This window comes from Strix aluco, chromosome 29, assembly GCF_031877795.1.
Source record: "Strix aluco isolate bStrAlu1 chromosome 29, bStrAlu1.hap1, whole genome shotgun sequence".
NCBI classification, from domain to species: Eukaryota; Metazoa; Chordata; class Aves; order Strigiformes; family Strigidae; genus Strix; species Strix aluco.
The window spans coordinates 728,161-746,299 of record NC_133959.1 but is presented as its reverse complement, the minus strand read 5'-3'; the positions used below and the strand labels follow the sequence as shown (position 1 = coordinate 746,299).

General features: G+C 57.3%; 2 protein-coding genes across 4 annotated transcripts in view; one reads left to right on the top strand and one right to left on the bottom strand.

Annotated features, from left to right (window-relative positions):
* Positions 1–3,395, bottom strand: part of STK11 (serine/threonine kinase 11) — a 42,943-nt gene extending 39,548 nt beyond the window's left edge. For 2 of the 3 annotated variants that reach the window (XR_012621091.1, XM_074808541.1), the window contains exon 1: positions 1,791–3,395. Coding sequence is in view for 2 of the 3 variants with exons in the window: in XM_074808541.1 (XP_074664642.1) it covers positions 1,791–2,080 (290 nt within the window). In the remaining variant the exon portion in view is untranslated. The remainder of the gene's footprint in view (positions 1–1,790) is intronic. The other variant, XM_074808540.1, reaches the window with a different exon arrangement.
* Positions 3,396–10,113: 6,718 nt separating this feature from the next.
* Positions 10,114–18,139, top strand: part of SBNO2 (strawberry notch homolog 2) — a 65,472-nt gene continuing 57,446 nt past the window's right edge. Inside the window, exon 1 of the mRNA XM_074808529.1 lies at positions 10,114–10,206. The gene's annotated coding sequence lies outside the window, so the exon portion shown is untranslated. The remainder of the gene's footprint in view (positions 10,207–18,139) is intronic.

The following is an 18,139-nucleotide window of genomic DNA, read 5'->3' as shown; positions in this document are numbered from 1 at the left end:
GTGCCACGGTACAAGGGTGCCACAAAAATGTGACATTTTGCCTTAAAAAAATTCACCACTGAAGCAGCAGATAGAGGGAACGAATAAGTGGACAAAGAAAAGGACAAGGTGACAAAAATAGGAACTTGAACTAAAGTAAACCCTCGTTAGAAGACAACATCTTAAATCTGCCGCAGTGTTTTGAAGCAGGTGCGGCTGAGCCAGAAAAACATCCACAGCAAAACAGAGTGGTGCTTGGCGAGTCTGCTTTAATAACTAACCTTAATGAAACCAAACAAGACATTCACAGACAGGCTCTGTGCATGAATAAAACTTCTACAGAGTTCACCTCAGGGCACGGGACCATTACCATGGTTCTGATAGCAGGAAACTCTCCGGGTATCTGGCAAGTCCTTTTTCACTACGGGGGAGAAAAATTTAAATTTCAAAGTTTCACTAAGGAGGAAACAATCTCCCCCTTCTTCAGTAGAAGCTCTTGATGTAACTGAAGGAGGGGGCAAGGGTGGAAAGGGGCACTCATGCCTATACCAGAAAAACAAGAAACATTTTATTACATATTAACCAACCGTTTACTCTGATTCTGAACTTGAGCCAGCAAAGGAGAGAAAGGGAGGTCCCAGCATTAGGATTTGTGACTATTCCGTGGCTAAGTCTGTCACTGAAGGTTAGAAGGCAAAGTTAAACAGCTCACTGACAGAAGTCCCGGTACAGGATGTGAAATATCTCACAGCTGAGCTCGGAAACTCAAACCAAACTGAGAAACAGAAACAAGACTCTGCTAGGTCAGGGCTCTACACTCAGCACGCCTCAGCTAAAGACGCAATGCAAGACTCTTCTAAACATCTCACAAGTTCTCCCTCCCACTACGAGATAAACCCTTGCAAATAGTTTGTTTTGGCTGCGGAAGGCTCCCCTCCACAGCAGATAAACAACTATCTCCCAGGGCTGTGACAAACACAGCTGGCTGCGAGGGCCCCGCACGCAGAGCGCAGCCCCACGGAAAGGGAAAGTTTCCTACGCCCGGCCCTACAGATGCCGTGTAACACCAGGCTGCTCCCCCAGTTAATTTTAATTAGTAACTGGTGCCCTGACTAATCACTATGTAACTGGCACTTCCAAAGCTTCCAAGCACAGATCTTGAGTCACTGAAATGAAAAGGGTTGACATCCCTTGTCCCCATTTTACAGCTGCAGAAATCAACTGGAAAGGGCCTTGAATTATTTCAGAAACGAGACCAAGAAAAAAACCCAGACTTCCCATGCCCATTGGGTGCACAATCCACTGGATGATGTTCCAGGCACCTGTGACAGGGGCGGGAGCAGTCACTGCCATCCCAAACGCTCGAGAGCCGCACACCCCCAGGCGGGTGCCCGCACAGCGCAGAACACGACGGCACAAAGCCCATTTCTGCACTCTCAGCTACACTTCTCACCTTCCCCAGCCGACAGCATGTTTACCTCTTCAAGGTGAAATCTTAAGGGGGAATTCCTTTAAGAAATACAATTTATTTTTTAAGCAGTACTATTAATAAAGTGACGTGTGTTGCGGGCTGTCCGTTCAGACAGACGGACCTGCCTCCCCGGCCCTCGAGAGCCCGCTCCTTCCCTGTTCCCAACCTCAACAGCAGCGCTGGCTGCACCTCACGGCAGAGAGTGATGAACACCTACGGTCTAGGAAGCCCTTCCACAGCACAAAGCCATGTTGTTATTTAAAATGATACAGAACTTCAGCTGGAAATTAATGACAAAGTTTGACCCCTCCGTTCCCAGCTACCAGAAATATTTACTTACTTTTTCACATTTGCCTCCCCATTGGGAATTCTGCGTAGCTTCTTCTTCTTCAGTATTTTCACAGCTCTCCTACAGAGGGTTTCAGAGTCCAACATCTCCTTGACTTTGCCGTAAGACCCTTCTCCAAGTAAGTCTCCCATCAGGTACTTGCCGATGAGCTTGGCCCTTTTCCGCCGGGGCTGGTAGATGACCTCCGTAGAGTCAATGCGATGGATAAAAGTGTCCATCCCCACAGACATCAGCTCGCCCTCTGCAAACATGCCCAGCTGCTGTGGCTCCTGCATATCCATCCTGGATTAAGTTCCTTAACCTGTTTTCCTTAAGCGCTCAGGGTTTTAATCCTGTTTGTTAGTTTCCAACACTCCCTTTTACTCCTTCTTGAAAAAAAATAGCCAGAAGATTGTACAAACATGAATAAAAAAACAAAAACAAAACAAACCTATGAGCTGCAATTGGATGCTAAAAGATCCAGGCCTGGCTCCAGTAACACAATGTCTTTTAAAAAGAATATATATCTTTGACCAGATACACTCAGTTTGGGACTTGCTTTGCTTCCGACCTGGTCCCACTGTCAGGGTTCTTTCAAGTCAACTTGGCCTTTAACTTGGCCCAGTTTGATTCTTAAGTGCTAGGTCATCCTCTGGGACTTTAGGCCACCACATAAAAACAGACAATTACCGAGTCTCTTTCGTGACTTTCCATTCCTAGTAGATCATAGTCACCAACTCCAGACTGGATGGCAGGGGAAGCGTTTCTGCCCTGCTGTCCTCACCGTCCAGCTATGAGCACAGATGGGGGTTTTTTCAGCCGTTGGGAAGCTGGAACCAAGTTTCTTTAAAGGAGTTTTCAGAAACAATTCTACCGTCTTCGCTTTTCACGCCTACAAAAGTTTGAGGCCTTCGGTGCCTATCAAGATCTCCCAGGGGCATCCTTCAACCGCTCGGATTCCGCCTGGCACATGATGTGTCACCACCACTGGTCCAGGTGTCAGCCGGTGCCAGACAACGCAAAACCTACTACAGCTTTACTGACCCACCTTAAAACGGAACAAGCAGGAGGAAGTAATTCTCTCTGCCCTGCACCCAAAACACCCCATTCCCTTTCCAACAAGGGAAGGTCAACGAGGAGATGCCAACCTCGCCCGGGCTCCCCCCCCCCCTCCTTCACACCCCTTCCACAAGTGTCAGCTGGGGTGGGGAGAAAAACAAGCGACACCGCAGTCGCCCCCAGGGAAAGCAGGAAGGGACTGAAAAAGGGGATAAAACACTTTAAGTGCAACCAAATTACCGACGGACAGAGGAGGGAAGGGACTCCCCCCGGGTTCCGCCGCAGCCGGGCTCCCCGCTTCCACGGCGGGGCGGTGGGAGCCCGCCCGGGACAGGCCCTTCCCCCGCGGGCCGGGGACGAGCCCCGTAGGCAGCTCCGGCCGCTCCCTCAGCCCCGGGCCTCCCCGCCCCTCTGTCGAGTCGGGGGAGGGGGGCGGGCAGCCTCGTCCCCCCTCCCCGCCGCCGGGCTCGGGAACCGGGCCGGGTCCCGGCGCCGCGCTCTCCCCCGCGCCCCCCTCGCCTCAGGGGGAGCCCCGCTGGCCGCTGCCCCCGCTCTGCCACCGCGGCCCTGCCCAGGGCCCCACTCCAGCCGCCCCGCGAGCCCGCCGGCCCCCGCCGCCGCCCCTTTACCCCCGCCGCCAGCCCCGCCGCACCGCGCACGCCGCCGCCATTTTGTTTACCTCCCGCCCCCGCCCGGCCCCGCCGCGCTCCCGCCGCTGCCCCCGCCGGGCCTCGCACCTCCCTGGCGACCGACGTGCGCTCCCATTGGCCGCGGCGCCGGCCCCGCCCCCGCGCGCCCGCCCGCTGATTGGCTGCGGCGGCGCTACGAGGGGGCGGGAGCCGGCGGCGCGGCTTTCGCTTCCGGTTGGTTCGCTTCGTTTCTAACCCGCCCCCCACGCTGGCGGACGGCGGGGCGCTGTGATAGGCCGCGGGAGCTGTCAGTCACCGTCAGGGGCGGGGCTGACGGCGGCGGGGCGGCGAGGTCAAAGGGCAAAGGGCAGGGGGCGGAGGGCGAAGGGGAAGCGGGTGCCATGGCGACGGGGCGCGGGGCCTGTGCCCGCCGCCTCTGCCGCCGGGGCGCGGAGCCCGGCCTCGCCCCGTCCTCGCGGGCGCCGGCGCTCGGGCCGCTCTGCAGCGGCTCCAGGGTTGGGGTGAGCCCGGGGTCCCCCTGGCCCCCGCCCTGCGCCGGTTCCCCGGGCCCGCGGCGCCCCGCTCCCGGTGTGTGGCAGCCGAGGGGCCGGCAGCGGGCCCCCCCCACCCCACGCACCGCCCTGCCGGCGGCTCCTGCGGGTCGGGGCTGCCCGGCGCCGGGGAGCTGCCCCCCCGCCGCCCCCCCGCGGTGATCGGGCCCCGCCCGTGCTTTAAGCAGAGCACGAACGCGCTTTGGGTCAAACCGCGTCTTTCTGGGAACTTCTGCTGCTGACCCGTTCGCTTCATGCGAATGTAACGGGCATTAAACTGCCGCCATGCCCGCGGGATTCTGCTCCCACAGCTCTCCCGAGGCCAGGGTGCCCTCCCCCTCCTCGCCCTTTGCTGCCCCTCGGGCCCTTCCTCCCCCCGTCAGACCACCCTCCTCTGGCTTCTCCCTCTCGCTGCCAAAGGCTCCTGGTGGCTCCAGCACACTCGGGGGTTGATGAGGACATTCAGTCCCGACGCGTTTCCATGCTCCAGGACAATAATAAATAACGGGTGGTAAATCAAACAGAACGGGGGTTTTATCTGTGACCCTCGGAGGCGACACGGGCGCAGGGGATGCTGTGGTGGCCTCGGAAGCGGAGCCAGCGCCGGGCTGGGAGGCAGCAGCTGTTTTCTCTCTGCTGTGCAACGTCAACGTGGGCACCGAAGTCGTCTGTTTTCGACCAAAAACCGCAGATGGGGAAGGGTTTCCATCGAGTCAAACCCAGCGTTCGTGCTCCCGCCAATCCCGACACCCGGGCGCTGCTCCAGCTGCGGGAGGTGATTTACTGGGGGATTTACCAACATCACTTGGGCTCCCAGTGCCCGGCTGCACCGGCCCGGCCAGGAACCCCGGCACGGCCCGGGGGGGACGGGCTGTTCTCACCCCAGGCAGCCTCGGTGGTGGCTGAGACGCTTCTCCTGCGAGGATTCTAATAAGGGTTGGGCTTCGCACCCCTGCTTTGCCCCCTCATAGGGGCATTAGAAAGCTCTCCCAGGAGGAGGGTCTCATCCTGTGCATCGGAGTGCGCTGCAGCCTCCTCCCACGTGCCAAACTGCCGGGATGAGGGTTTGTTTTCGACAGCCAGCTCCTGCGCAGAGGCTGCCGGCGCAGCCTGTGCCCTGCCAGCTCCTGCCGGGGAACAGCACCCTTGGTCCGCACAGTTACCGGCTGCACACCCGCTTCCCACCACCCAGAGGAACCGAGATGTTGGGAGCTGCAGCTTCCTCCCAGGCCCCACCACAGCAGAGGTTAAAAAACCCTTTAGCAAAGGGATCAAGCCAGGCTCGGCCGGGAATCCCACATGGCTCCAAGAGCTGAGCCGTTATTTTGAGGCAGGACAGGACAAACCCATGAGTTCTGCCTTTTCCTGAGAGTTACTGACACCACACGAGATCACTAAGCACAGGCAGAAGAGCGCCAGGACCATTTTGGGGGGCCTGAGCAGCATCACAGCACATCCCTCCACCCCGGGGTCCCCGAAGGCTCAGCAGCTCCCCAGGGAGGGGGGTCAGAGCACCGCGATGCTCCGGCCTCACCCCAACTCCGTTGCTGGTTTGTGTGGGGTGTCTGACCCCCCGACAGCAGGAGGAGGTCGGGGAGAGGATCCGAGGGCTGCTGAGCACCTCCAGAGTGCAGAAGAGGGGGTGCACAGGAGCAGGTTGCCCCACTGAGCCCCCATGGCTCCTGCCAGCGGCTGCATTTCCCTCCTGCTCCCTCGCAGGCTTTTCTCATGATAGTGCCTGGCCACATGTGATTTACTTCGATCTTGGCACCGAGTCCAGAGTGCTGGAAAGCGCTCACCCAAATTCTGGTAAGTGCCGCGCTTCCCCTCCCCGCGAGGGACGGGTTCCCAGCAGCGGGAGGGCAGGATCGATTGGAAACCGTCCACAGCAGAGAAACCCGGGCGGGAGGCAGCTCCCATCGCTCCGGCGGCAGCTCCAGGTCTGCATTGCATCAGCTGCACCCCACTCCCTGCCAGTCCCGCTGCCTGCCCCGCCGGGCTGGCAGGAAAACAGGCTCCCCCGGAGGTGAAACCCTGCCCGACCCTCCAGGAACCGGCAGCTGGAGTGGGGCAAGGCAGGGTCTCACTGCAGGGCCCCCCCCACACACATGAGGTGTCCCCAGGCACCCTCAAATGTCCCCGCACTGTCCCCCATCAGGGGCTCGTGGCTGCATCAGCTTTGCCAAGTGTCTGCCCCAAGCGTCTCCACCTCCGGCTGGGGATCGGCCTGCCCAGGAGCCGAGGGGCCGCAGGCTGAGAGCTCCAAAGCTCATTGCATGTGTGCACAGCCACCGCTGCCCCCTCATCCCCTCCACCGACGGGGCAGAGCCCTCGGCCACAGCCCCGCTTCCCAGCCAGGGGGGGCAAGGAAGGGTCAGCCCAGACACGAGATGGTTTTCAGGATTCCCCCCCTCGGGCTGGCCCCTGCCGGGTCCTGTCCCTGCCCCCCTGCACGCTCCAGCCCCACCACCAGCGCAGATGGACCCTGGCCCCTGGGCCGCCTCTTCCCGAAGCTGCGGGGGGCACGGGGCCAGCTGGGTGCAGGGCTCCCCGCTCCTCACCCCGGCGGAAAGTCAGGGGATTTCCAGGCTGTGGGAAAAAACAGGAACCGCCTGCGTGCGACAGCGGCCAGGCTCACCCCGACACGGCTGGAGCCGCTCCGCAGCGCGCAGGAGAGCAGAGCCTGCAGATCAGGGCCCTAAAACTCCCATCTTTGACCCCATTTCCCTGGGAGCAGATGCCCCCCCGCAGCTGCCCAGGAAGGGCTTTTTCTGGGGAAGCCAGGCCACTTCCCGGGCCAGAGCATCAGCACGCAGCTCAGCCGGGTCCCCAGCACATCATCTTTCTCCTCCTCACATCCCCCCAGTGCAGGCACAGGGCAGCCCGAGTGCCCCCAGCCCGGCCCACCATCACTTCTGCTTCACCCCCTGCTTGGGGGTTTCCTCTCCAGCCCATCCCAGCTCTGCTCAGCAGGGAGGCGCAGGCAGGCAGGGTCAGCACGGGGGTGACACCCCGCAGCGGGGTGCCAGAGCTCCCTGCACACGGCTTTGAGTGTTCAGGAAATGCCCGTCCCATGTCACAGCAGCAACGAGCTCAACAAGAAAACTGGTGCTGGGGTCCCCTCCGAAGTCTCCCGAAGCAGCAGCATCGTGCTTAGGGGGAAACATTCCCCACCAGCACCCACCCCACTGCCAGCTCTCTCCAAGCTGAGCCCCCCCAGCCCTGCACTAACCCGCCCAGAGTGCAGGGATGCTCCTGCAGAGGCACTTACAAGCCCTCCCCTCCCTTATTAAGAGGTGGCAATTAGGGCAGAGGCTTTATCTGCACCTGTCCAGGGAGCTGCGCTGGTGTAGAGGGAGAGGGGGGGCTGCAGGGGGGGCTGCAGGGGGGGCTGGGAGCAGGCCCCGGCTGCCTTTGGAGCAGCTCCCTGAGACCTGCAGCCAGAGCGTGGGGGTCACAGGTGGCTCTGGGGGGGACATGGGTGGCTCTGTGGGGCAGGGTGCCGGCACATCTCGACCGCAGGCTGTGCCCTCCACGGGGGGGAGGCAGTGGGGCAGAGCCCGCACCTCGGGGCCACTGGCTTTGGGGGCTGCCTCGGTGGTGGCCCCCAGGGAGCACGGGCTGGGGCAGCGGGGCCGGCGGGTTCGTGTCTAAAATGGGAACTGGGCTGGGACGGGGGCGAGGAGAAGGCGGTCGTGGTAAGTGAAATAAGTGGTTGTGGCACCAGCTGCAGAGGCGTTGGAGGTTACGGGAGGAGACTGGTTCATTGCTGAATGGATCGGTACGTGTTCTTCCAGCGTGTCTACTGATTCGTATTTGTGTCACACTAAACACGTAGCTCTGGGGGATTTTAGGCCCTTAAAACGCTCGTACTGGGCTCAGCAATTGCTCTCAGGTAGCCTAGAGGGGACGAGGACGGGTCCTGCCCGGCCCGCGGGGATGCTGCTCCCCCTCCAGCGCCCACAGCCGGGAGCGGGGCAAGAGTCAGAGCAGGGTGATTTATTACAGGGATGTGATTTAACAGAGCCAGAGCCTTTGGCGTTACGCTCTGGAGAAAGGGCATTTCAGAAAGCATGACACAATTGCTGTGATTAATTAATGCGTGAAAATGAATGGAGTCTTCTGAGAGCAGCGCTCATTGATAGGATTAAAAGCCCAAACGTGATAAACTCCGTGCTTGGGTGAGAGCGGGAGGAAGGGGACCCTTCCCCTGGGAGCTGGGGAGGGGGCGACGCCAGCGGCAGCACTGCCCTTCCCCACGCGGAGCCTGCGGGATGGGGGTCCCGTTCTGGGGTGCTCTGGCCGTGCCCCACAAGTCGTGGCCCTTGGGAGAGGGGGGCTGAGTGTCCCCCTCCCTGGTGAGGTTCCCCGGCTGGTTTAGGGGGCTGGGCTTGGGGTTCAGGCAAGTTGTCTGCGAAGGGACAGGCGAGGGAGCCCGGGGGGCTGAGGCTTTGCTGCCGGTGGCTCGGAAGCTCCCAGAGTTGGGGTGTTCAGCTCCTGGAAGAGGGAACGGGAGCAGCCGAGTGTGTCTGTGCCCAGGCGAGCGCACACCTGAGACTCCCCGGCAGCGCTGGGTGGGAGATGGAGCTGCCTTCCTCCGGGGCCGCTGCAGAAACCCCAAACCTTTTGTTCTCATCGTCTCCTTTGAAGGCAGCTCCTTTGATGGGTGCGACGCGGCTCTCGGCCGGCAGCCAGACGCCGGGCAGGCCCGTGCCGCTGGGGTTCCCATGCAGGGCCAGGGTCCCCGACTCTGTGAACCCCCTCAGAGGGGGCTCGGGACCACCCGGCTCCTCAAAGAGCCTTTTCTCCCCCGGCCTCGTCACACGAGGACTCCTGCACATCCCTAAATCCAGGCTGCCCGTGCCGCGCCAGCCCGCGCCTCACCGTGGCTGCTTGTCTGGGGCTTCGCTGCGGGTGCAGAGCCCGGGGTGCTTCGCGTTATCCCGCTGGGTGCCCCCTTATCGACGGGATCGTGCCCGTACTGGAACCGAGAGGCTGGAGATTGAACTGGGGCGCCAAGCCCCTGAGCCGCACGCGGCTGCTGCTGGTGGCAAAACTTCTCACCACGCCAGAGCTGAGAGTTCGCCCCGTCCTGCCCCGGCCGTGGTGTCACAGACCTCCCGGTCAAGGTCCCCCCGTCCCTCCCGCCGGTGCCTCTGGCAAGAGCCGGGTGTTTCCAAAGGCCGAGCAGCCAGCGGTGGTTCTGGGCTGCCAGAGCTTCCTTCTTGGGGATAAATCAAACCCGAGGTGCCCTCCTGCCGCCGCCGTTAGGTCTATTTTTGTGTTGGCATCCCTGTCTGGCACGGGTTTGTATGAGCCCGTCAGGATTTTTGTTCTTATCCTGGGACTTGGAAGGGGCGCAGCTCCGACAGAAGCAATGGGAAATTAAAAAAATAATAATACAAGAAAGGGTGGGAGGGAGAAGCGAGGGGCACGGGGTGACGTGCTGGAGCAGTTTAGTTTTCAGCGCCGCGATTCGGCATTTCAGCCGATTCCGGTAATTCTCAGAGCCCCTCTCGCGGGATGCCGGGAGCGGCCGCTCCTCGGGGGCTGCTCCGGAGCCCGGTGCTGCCGCCCCCGCTCCGCAGGTTGGAAAACTCCGCGATGTCCCTTCCTCTGCCGAGGACAAGGACTCGCCAGCGCCCACCCGGGCCGCGGGGCCGCCGCTCAGTGCGACAGCGACTTCGGTTCCCTCCCGGCACCGGCGGCTCCGGGCGGGGGGGGGGCTGGCGCTCCCCGACCCCCGGCGGGGCTGGGGCGGTCGGGCCTGCCCGGGGCTCGCCCCCCGCCCCGGTCGGTGGCGGGGGCAGCGCTCGGGGCCGCGGGCAGCTGCCCGCACTGAGGCGCTGGGCAGGGAGCGCTCGGGATGGCGGCGCAGGCCCGGCCCGCGGCGAGAGGCTCCGGGGTCGGCTGCGGCCGGGGTCGGCTGCGGCCGGTGACACGGGCCGAGGGCTCCCTCAGCCCCGGAGACGCCTCCCAGCGCCCCGGGCCCCTCTGCCCCCGCCGGGGGCCGGTCCCTCCCCCGCCCGCTGCCCCGGGCCCGGCTCCCCCCGTCGGTCCCGGTTTCCCGGCCCCGCCCACTTCCGCCCCGGAAGTGCGTGTCCCCCCAAGATGGCGGCCGCGCGGAACCCGGAAGTGCGGAGAGGCGGCGGCCGCCGGGCGGGAGCCTGAGCCCCCCCCGGGACGCAGGTAAGGGCCACCCGGCTCCGCTCCCCCCGCTGCGAGCCGCGGCTCCCCCGCCGGCTCCCCCTGCGCCGGCTCCCCCCACTGGGCCGCGTCGCGGGGCCGCCCTGGGGCTGGTGGGGCCGCCCTGGGGCTGGCGGGGCCGAGGGGTCGGTTTCCCCCAGGCCGCCGCACCCGGCCCGGTCCCCTCAGCGGGCGGCGACCCCCGCGCCCCGCTCCGTGCGGCCGGACTAGGCGTGAGGCGTGGGGCGGGGGGGGTGGGAGGAACGCGGCCTCCCGGTGTGCCGCCGCCCCGGCTGGGCCTCCCTGGGGCCGCTCTCGCCGCGGCGGGGCCCTCGGGGGGGCGGGAAGCGGCTGGGGTGGGGGGCAGCGAGGGCCGGTCCCCCCCTCACCCCCGGCCGGGCGGGTCGCTGGGGTTTCTCCACGCGTGCCGGTCTCTCGGGCGGTCCCACGGGCGGAACCGCGGTTATTGCCGTGGGACGGTTCCCGCTCGCCGAGTGCGACCGTCGCGGTCTGTCCCGGCTGTTTGCGAAGGGCGGGTCTGGGTGTCGGCACCCGCCGGGAACGAGGGAAAACGAAAGATGCTGCGGAGTGAAGTTCCCCGGGTGTTTGGGGCCGGTCCCGCTGCGCTGGGCCCGGTTTCAAAGCAAAGATCAGACTCCTCGAACTCTGCCCGAGGGCTGAGCCTGCGGAGGGAGCTCAGCGCGGGGGGCAGCAGCCGCAGACTCTCCTTTCCCTGCGCTCCTCGTTCAGCGGCTTTTGAGTCGGGTGCTGGAAGGATTCACAGAAATCCAGCGCGGGCCAAGGCCTCGGTTGCCAAGTTTCTGCCTGTTGTGGTGTAGCTCTTAATGGCCCAATTAAGAGCCTCTGAAAAATAGAGCTTATGCTAACAGACTCTTAACTCTAGCGCTGTTAGCGGTCACCGCTGCGCTCGTTCTTAACATAATTAAATACTAATGCAAGGTTTAAGAAGGAGCTCTGTTCTCAAAAGTAACTGTAAGTATCAGCATAAGAACTGCGACTTCAGATTAGCGGGTTCTATTTCCAATTAAAATAAGATGTTCTTTTGATGGGCAAGTTCTGCAGGTTCAGCGCTGGGATCCAAAAGCCTGCGAGGGGTTTTCTGGTTTGTGCGCTATTACTGTTGTAAATTTAGTGGGCAGAAAGGTACCGGCCGTACCTGTGCGGTGCTGTTGTCTTCTGCAGATTATCTGCATGTCATCAGGAGCGCGGAGCTCTGCCTGACCTGGGGGGCTGTGCCTAAACTGAAGAGCAGCCGGTGATGGGAATACCAGTGGAAAATTACGTACTAAGACTTCTGCTTTGAGTTCAGGGAACATCGTGCATCCCATAAAGCAATAAAAGATTTGCAGAGCTCATTAGGTAGGATGCCAGCTGGAGGCTTTGGAAGCCTGAATTCTGTTCTCAGCTCTGCTGCTTGCTCTTGCTCTTTTTTTTCATGGGGGTCTATATGCTTGATGTTTCCACCCTCGTTTTCCTAAAATAAACCAATACCTGTAGCAGCAAAACTGAATGAAGTCTCATTCAACACTAGCGTGAGGACTCTTTAAGGGAAGAATACTTGAATTTTCTAAAGTACGTTGTTTTCAGTGGTTGCCACAGCAGCAGCCTAAAGCCATGTGAAATCTCGGTACTTAGCAAAGCTGGCATTTCCCTGGAGTGCCCGAAATCCTGCATCCCGCCTGCCGGCTTGCCCGGGGTCAGATGCTGAAGTTAACAGGACTGTGATGGGCATTAGAGAGTCTTTGTCTAATTAAACAGCAGCATTTTTTGTCTGGGGCTGTTTCATGTGGTCGCTAGGATGGCTGAGTGGAGTTGGAGAAGAGAGGAGTGCTTCCCCCACCTGCTTCCTTCGATGGCGTTTGCCTGTTCTCGGAGTCATACTCGTGCTTTTGCTGGGCTTTCAGGCCAGCTGAAAGAGAAGGTCGTCTTTTCTTTATAGAGGAAAACGGAATGGCCAACCCACAGAACTGGACAGGAGGTGGCACGGCCAGTGCGTTTTGCAACTTTTTTTTCTTTAATGATTAGATCTCAAGTTTGATTCTTTTGAAAGCGTTCTCAGAGATTTTGCTGAGTCCCAGTGTGTGGATTTTTCTTTCCTTATGCATGAGCTCACACCTTTTAAAAAACCTCTAGAAATTCTCAGTGTTTTGCTAAATGCAGTTTCCTCCCATACTTTACCTTTTTCAGGGTTTTACATCCTCATCCTCAAACAGGAACAGACTTCTCCTGGAGAACCGTTTCTCCCTCCCTTTAGCTGCCTGGTTGCTTGCTGTTGAGTGTCGATGTTTTGTTTTGTGCTTGCTGAGCTCTCCCCACAGTGCATCCCCCACTAATCCCGGCCGACTTTGGAACAAAAACAGCAGGACCAAGCGTCATGTTTCGTCATGTGCCAGACATGGGACAGGCTGCGTCTGCCAGGCCGGACACTCATTGAAAAGCTGCAGCTGCTTTCATCGCGGGGGTTTTTTAACTCTAAAGTATGCATGGGCAGGAATATTTTTTAAGTTTTTTTGTCTAAAATACCAAGCATGAGGGTTGTGTTTCCTGAATAGGCCTTTTTAATGGTTACGTTATATATCCCTGAAATGGAGGGTCTATAATAAAAATGCTGACACAGGTTTAAAGCTCTGTGAATAGTGACACTGTAATAAAGAGCCAACTGTGTAGTCACTGAATACTGCGCTGTGATTTTTAATCATGAGAGTCTGGATCTCTCAGGAAAGCCTTCTAGGCTTAATTAGGAGTTTTATATTCTCCCAAAATGTTTTTTTCAGCTTAAAACTCTTCAGTTTTTTTGGTAACGTGGTCAAGGTCTGTGAACACGTAGCTGTGGAAGGGGCGAATCCAGTCCTCTCACAGCGCGCGCGTACGCTGAGCGTGCCTGAAGGTTGGCTGGTTTGAAATGCTGTTTGTGTGTGTGCCGTCAGCAGGGAGGCAGGCTTTGATGTCCTGCAGGGTTTTTTCTGCTGAGAACGGCTGCGTGTGAAACGGATCATCGAGACCTGCTCGGCTCCAGCGCAGGCTGTTCCTTCCAGCGTGTCTCTCGTGATTGAAACTGGGGGTGGAGGATCAGGGACCCGTGTTTTCTTGCCTTCTGACCCTAGTCACCCAAGTCCTTTGTGCTCTTCCCTTTCCCTTTAATTAAGCAGTGTAATACCACCTTTCTGCCTTGCAGGTGTGCTTCTGAGGCCGACCTCATTAGTCTTGTGTTACGACTCCGTCCAGGTGCGCGGCGCTGCTGCTGGACCTTGGCTGTGCTGAGCGCCGGGGCCAGCAGCCAGCACCCGGCGTGCTCTCGCCATGATTTGTTTTCTTCGGGACCATGTTCGTGACAGAGCGAGAAGGGGGCAGCCCCGATGCTCCCTGTGCCCTGCTCGGGCTCTGTCCTGCTGCCGGGGGCTGCTCAAGCCTCTGCTTTTGAGAACTGTTTTGTGCATTTGCTGTCTGAGCCGCTGGACTGCCTCAAGCCTGGCTTTGCCTCGCAGGACTTGGGTGTTTACACTTTGGAAATTTCAGTGCATGGTTGTGTGAGGGTGCTGCTGTATAGATTTACACAAAAATGTGCTGAGTGTTTCTTGGCAGGAGTGTGTGTAGTGTATGGGGAGGCGGTTTTGTTCTGTCCAGAAATAGTCATATCTGTTCTCCCAGGTGGAAGAGCGGGGACAGATGGAATCTGCCTCTGCCCTACAAGCCACCTTTATTTTGAGTCTGTCTGGGTCTCTCCTGGAGCAATATTTTGTTGCTGAAAGCAGAACATTTGAATCTGGAGACAGCCCATTAGAGTGAGAGCAGCCTGCGAGCGGAGGGGCCGGGCGGCTGCTTTACAGCCGCTTCATTGTGGGGAGGTAACGTGAAACTCGGAACGGGGAAGCGGGGACCTGCCAGCTCTGCTGGTGGAGAAACAGAGCCCAGGGAAGCAGGAGAGGTCATGTGCTGGAGTCACCGTCAGCTGAACGAATGAAAAGTGAGGTCGGCGTTGCAGGTAGCATCAGCAATTAACTTTAATTGTGCAGCCTTGGAACAAAAGTATCTGTGGAAGACTTAAGACAATTTATGTCAGTGGAGAGATTAACGAACCTCTCTGTTGTTGCTAAAGCTGCTGTGCCACTTAATTGCCTAATATTAATCCCTGGAAATTTAGGGAAAGGCACATTGGGGCAGATGCCAGCAACAAGACTCCAAATTAAGCTTTTTCCCTCCCATTACTTGTTCTTGCATTTCTGTGCAGAGATTGAGGCCACCGTGACTCTCGCAGGCATCAAACAGCACCAAGGAGTGTCCTGGTGACGGGCAGCGCGATTCCACGTGCCGCACAGGCCTTGGGCGGTGCAAAGGTGCTTTATAGTGGTGTTGATCCCTCTCACGGTGCGGAGAACGACGACCCTGCTGGTGTTTGGGAGGGGTGGAAGGTGACGGGGAGCTGCGCCTCCTTTCCCCCCAACTGCGCTTGCTCTGGGGGCTGAGCCCGTGCCCGTGCGCTGGGGTGGCAGCCGCCCTCTGCGCAGTCCGTCGCCGTACGGGGAGCGGTGCAGCGCTTCCTCGCTCATGCTCTGGCTGTTTCCATGGCAGACCTTATGGGATAAATATAGCCACGGGGCTCCTCCCCACTAAGGCAGATTTTGCCCTGACTTTGTCAGCGGCAGTTCCTTGTTCTGTTCTTGCCTCTGCTCTTACAGTCCTTGCAACCTGACCTGTTTAGCAGTGTCGTGTTTTCAGCTTTTAATTTTTTCCTGGCAGTTATAATAAGTATGTTACGTCCTAATTTAAACCTGTCTGACTTACTTGAGGTCTACCTGAGACGGTTAATATTTTCTTGTAAAGAGGACTTTTCCCTCCAAAAAGCTCCAAAGACCTGTATGGTCTGAGCTTCCAGTGGGAAGGAGCTAGCGCTGCTTGAAGGGTAAAGCTCTCCCTCCTCATCCTAGAAGCACCGCTGTCTTTGGGGGGCAGGTTTGCTCTTTTGCCTGCACCATACTGTGTCTTGCTCAGATCTGGCAAGAAGCTTTGGAATGATCTCAGTTCTTCTTCCCTCTGTTCACAGACTCTCTAATTCCAGCAGTTAATCTGTCAAATAGATTGTTTCACACAGCAGTTCCATGGGGAGATGCATAGCCCAGGGAGGCAGTGAGGTTTGCCCCGTTTCCTTCTCGCTGTGGCTCACGAGCCCGGCGGCGCCTACGCGCTCCCGGCTCTACGTCTGCGCAGAACGAGCGCTCCCGAGCGTTACTCTGGGCCGAAAGCGCTCAGGAGATCCACGTGGCTTAAAGTGCCTGGGCTGGGATGCCCTGAAGTGATTCGGTTTTCATCACAGATAATAAATATCTTTCAGATTGATGTTCTCCTGTGTGTTTGTAACTGGACTCAGTCGTATTCCTCATTGGCCTAAGGCTGGATTTTTCTCCCCTCTTTTCTGTAATTCATTCTAATATTACTTTGAAGTTGTCTGCATCAGGCTGACTTTTTTCATGTTTTCTAATATTCGAGGTTGGAGACGTATTCTTCCTTTCTGTGTTTTCATAGAGATGAACACATGCAATCAGGATCAGTCTCTCTTACAAGGTAGTTCCCAGTAAGGAACAAACTTTGGATTCTTTGGCTTTCAAATATAAATTCACCACTCTTAAGAATAGTAGAGAGCCAGAGCGAGTCATCCCCAGCATTTTCTGTTTCTGTAGTAACTTCTGCCTTCTTTGTAAATTAACTTGAAATTCCTTTTCCAACAGTGTTTCAGATACGTAAACAAGCAGTGCTGTATTTAATTTTGCTCTGCAAAGAACTGGATTTGCCTAATGAAAAGTTGCGAATAGCGGAGGGAATGGAGAAATGGTATTTCCATTCATAATTTGGCTTCTCCACAGGGAAAAGATCCAATACTTCTGTTCATGTTGAACTCTCACACTCAGATACTATCTTTTGTCTGCTCGTCCCTATTCTAAATGCAATGGAGCCTCGCGGTAGCTCTGTGAGGGGCCCGTGACGGTACCAGAAGGGCAGATCCCAGCTTCCCTCCCTTGGTTTTCCTGTTTCTCCGAGTGAGTCACTGCTGGTGGCAGTGATGGCAGCTCTGGGTTGAACCCTTCCCTTCTCATCCCTCAAGGCAAAACGTTTGGTCTAAACTGTCCAAAAATATGGCAAGGAGAGACATTAAAGAAGAGCCTGAAGCTCGCTTGATGCTCCAGACGTGAAAATGGCTTTTAAGAGTTCAGGAGTATTAAGTTCCTGTTTCTTTGGGCGGTTTTACACTGACTGTGCTCGGAAGAATTCCCTCCAGCTGCGGGTCCCGTGGGCGCCCGTGGCCGTGGCTCACCAGTGGCAGCGCGGGGTGGGGGCCCGAGGCTTGGGGCTCCCTTTCTGCCCCATGGGTGTGGGTGCGCCCGTGGAAGGGGAATTAATCTGCAAGCAGGAGAAGAACTGGATCAAATTTCCGAGGTCTTTTTGTCATTATGGAGTGCACGGTAATTCACCATCAGCAGGTTTAGCTCTGGCTGTTCTGTGCATACCTGTGGTTTCCTAGCTGTCTTCCTTTAATGGAGACAATTTAAAATACACTAACAAAGGCTGAGACACAAGAGGAGGAAGTGCCTGCATTTACTGAGGGTGCAGTGGGTTGTTTTCACCTCTCTCGATTGCAGATACCTGTGAACTGAGCCCTCACCCACAGCTCTATCGATCCTGATTATTGCAGAGCACTTGATTATGTTTTTCAGGTTGGAGGTTGCGTGCTGCAGCGCTGCTCTGATAAATTTATAAAAAGCTCAAGCTGTTAAAAGTTGAAATCTGTGCTCTGATGAACTCCAGGCTGAAGCTGCCCCTTACTGCCTGGGCCGAATAGCAAACCTTTGGGCAAACTGTTATTAATATTGAAACTGTGCCTATAGCTTAATCAGAACTTGAGATATCATCAAATTGCTCATGGGGCTTTATCACGCTCTGCAGGGAACCAGTTTCGTTATTAAACAGGCTGCTCAGCCGCGGAGGAGCAAGTGCAGTGGTTTTTTCAGGGTCGTGTAGTCATTGCTCGAGCGCCATCCCTCTGAAGCGGGGGGATGGCTTTGCTGTTTCTTAGCGCTGCTTGCAGAGGGAAATTACTGACGTGCTTGAGGTTAGGAACCTTCTCCTCGCGTCGTCGGGGTTCCCTTGCGTTCTGTCCCAGGTGCTGCTCAGCAGAGCTGCCGTGCTCCTCGCCCAGCCTTTAACGCGGCGGCTGGCGACAGGACGGGAGCCTCGCCCGGGGGGAGTCTGGAAAACTTCTCGCCTTGGTTGGAAGTGAGCTGCTTTACAGATTGTGCTTGGAGATAATTCGTTGTAATTATGTAGGTTTTGTGGCAGAGAAATGAAAAAATCCATTCCAGTGATTTTTTTTTTTTTTTTTTTTTTTTTTTTTAGTGGATTTATCCTTGCACTGTTTGGAGTTTTGTGATTTTGGTTTTTTGGGGTTTTTTTGTGGGTTTGGTCGTATTGTTCCCTGAATAGTTATCATGGCACTGGAGTGCTTCCGCTAATTCTCTATGGCAAATAACGTCTGTAAAATCAGTCTAATTAATTTGCAGTTATATTTTAGAAGCATAATCCACTTGGGACGCTTTCTGAAATTCCTTGTGCGTGTTTGGTGCCTCCTGGTACTACCGACCGTTTCCTGCGCTCGCGGGGATGTGACGTTGCCACGCTCTGGTGTTCCTTTCGCTGTGATGTCCTGGTGTGACTTCTGTCACTGAGGTTGAGGTCGCTGTTTTCCATGATTCTGTGTTCTTTATGTTCTAGTGCTATGAAGAACTTGAGTCAATTCTCGATTCTTGAATTTGGTAGTAGCTCTCTACTTGTTTAGGGTTTTTTTTCCTAAGTAGAAATTCTAAAAGTGAATAATCAGCAAACATCCCAAGCTTGGTTGTCAAAGGCTAAACAGGGCAGGGGAGAG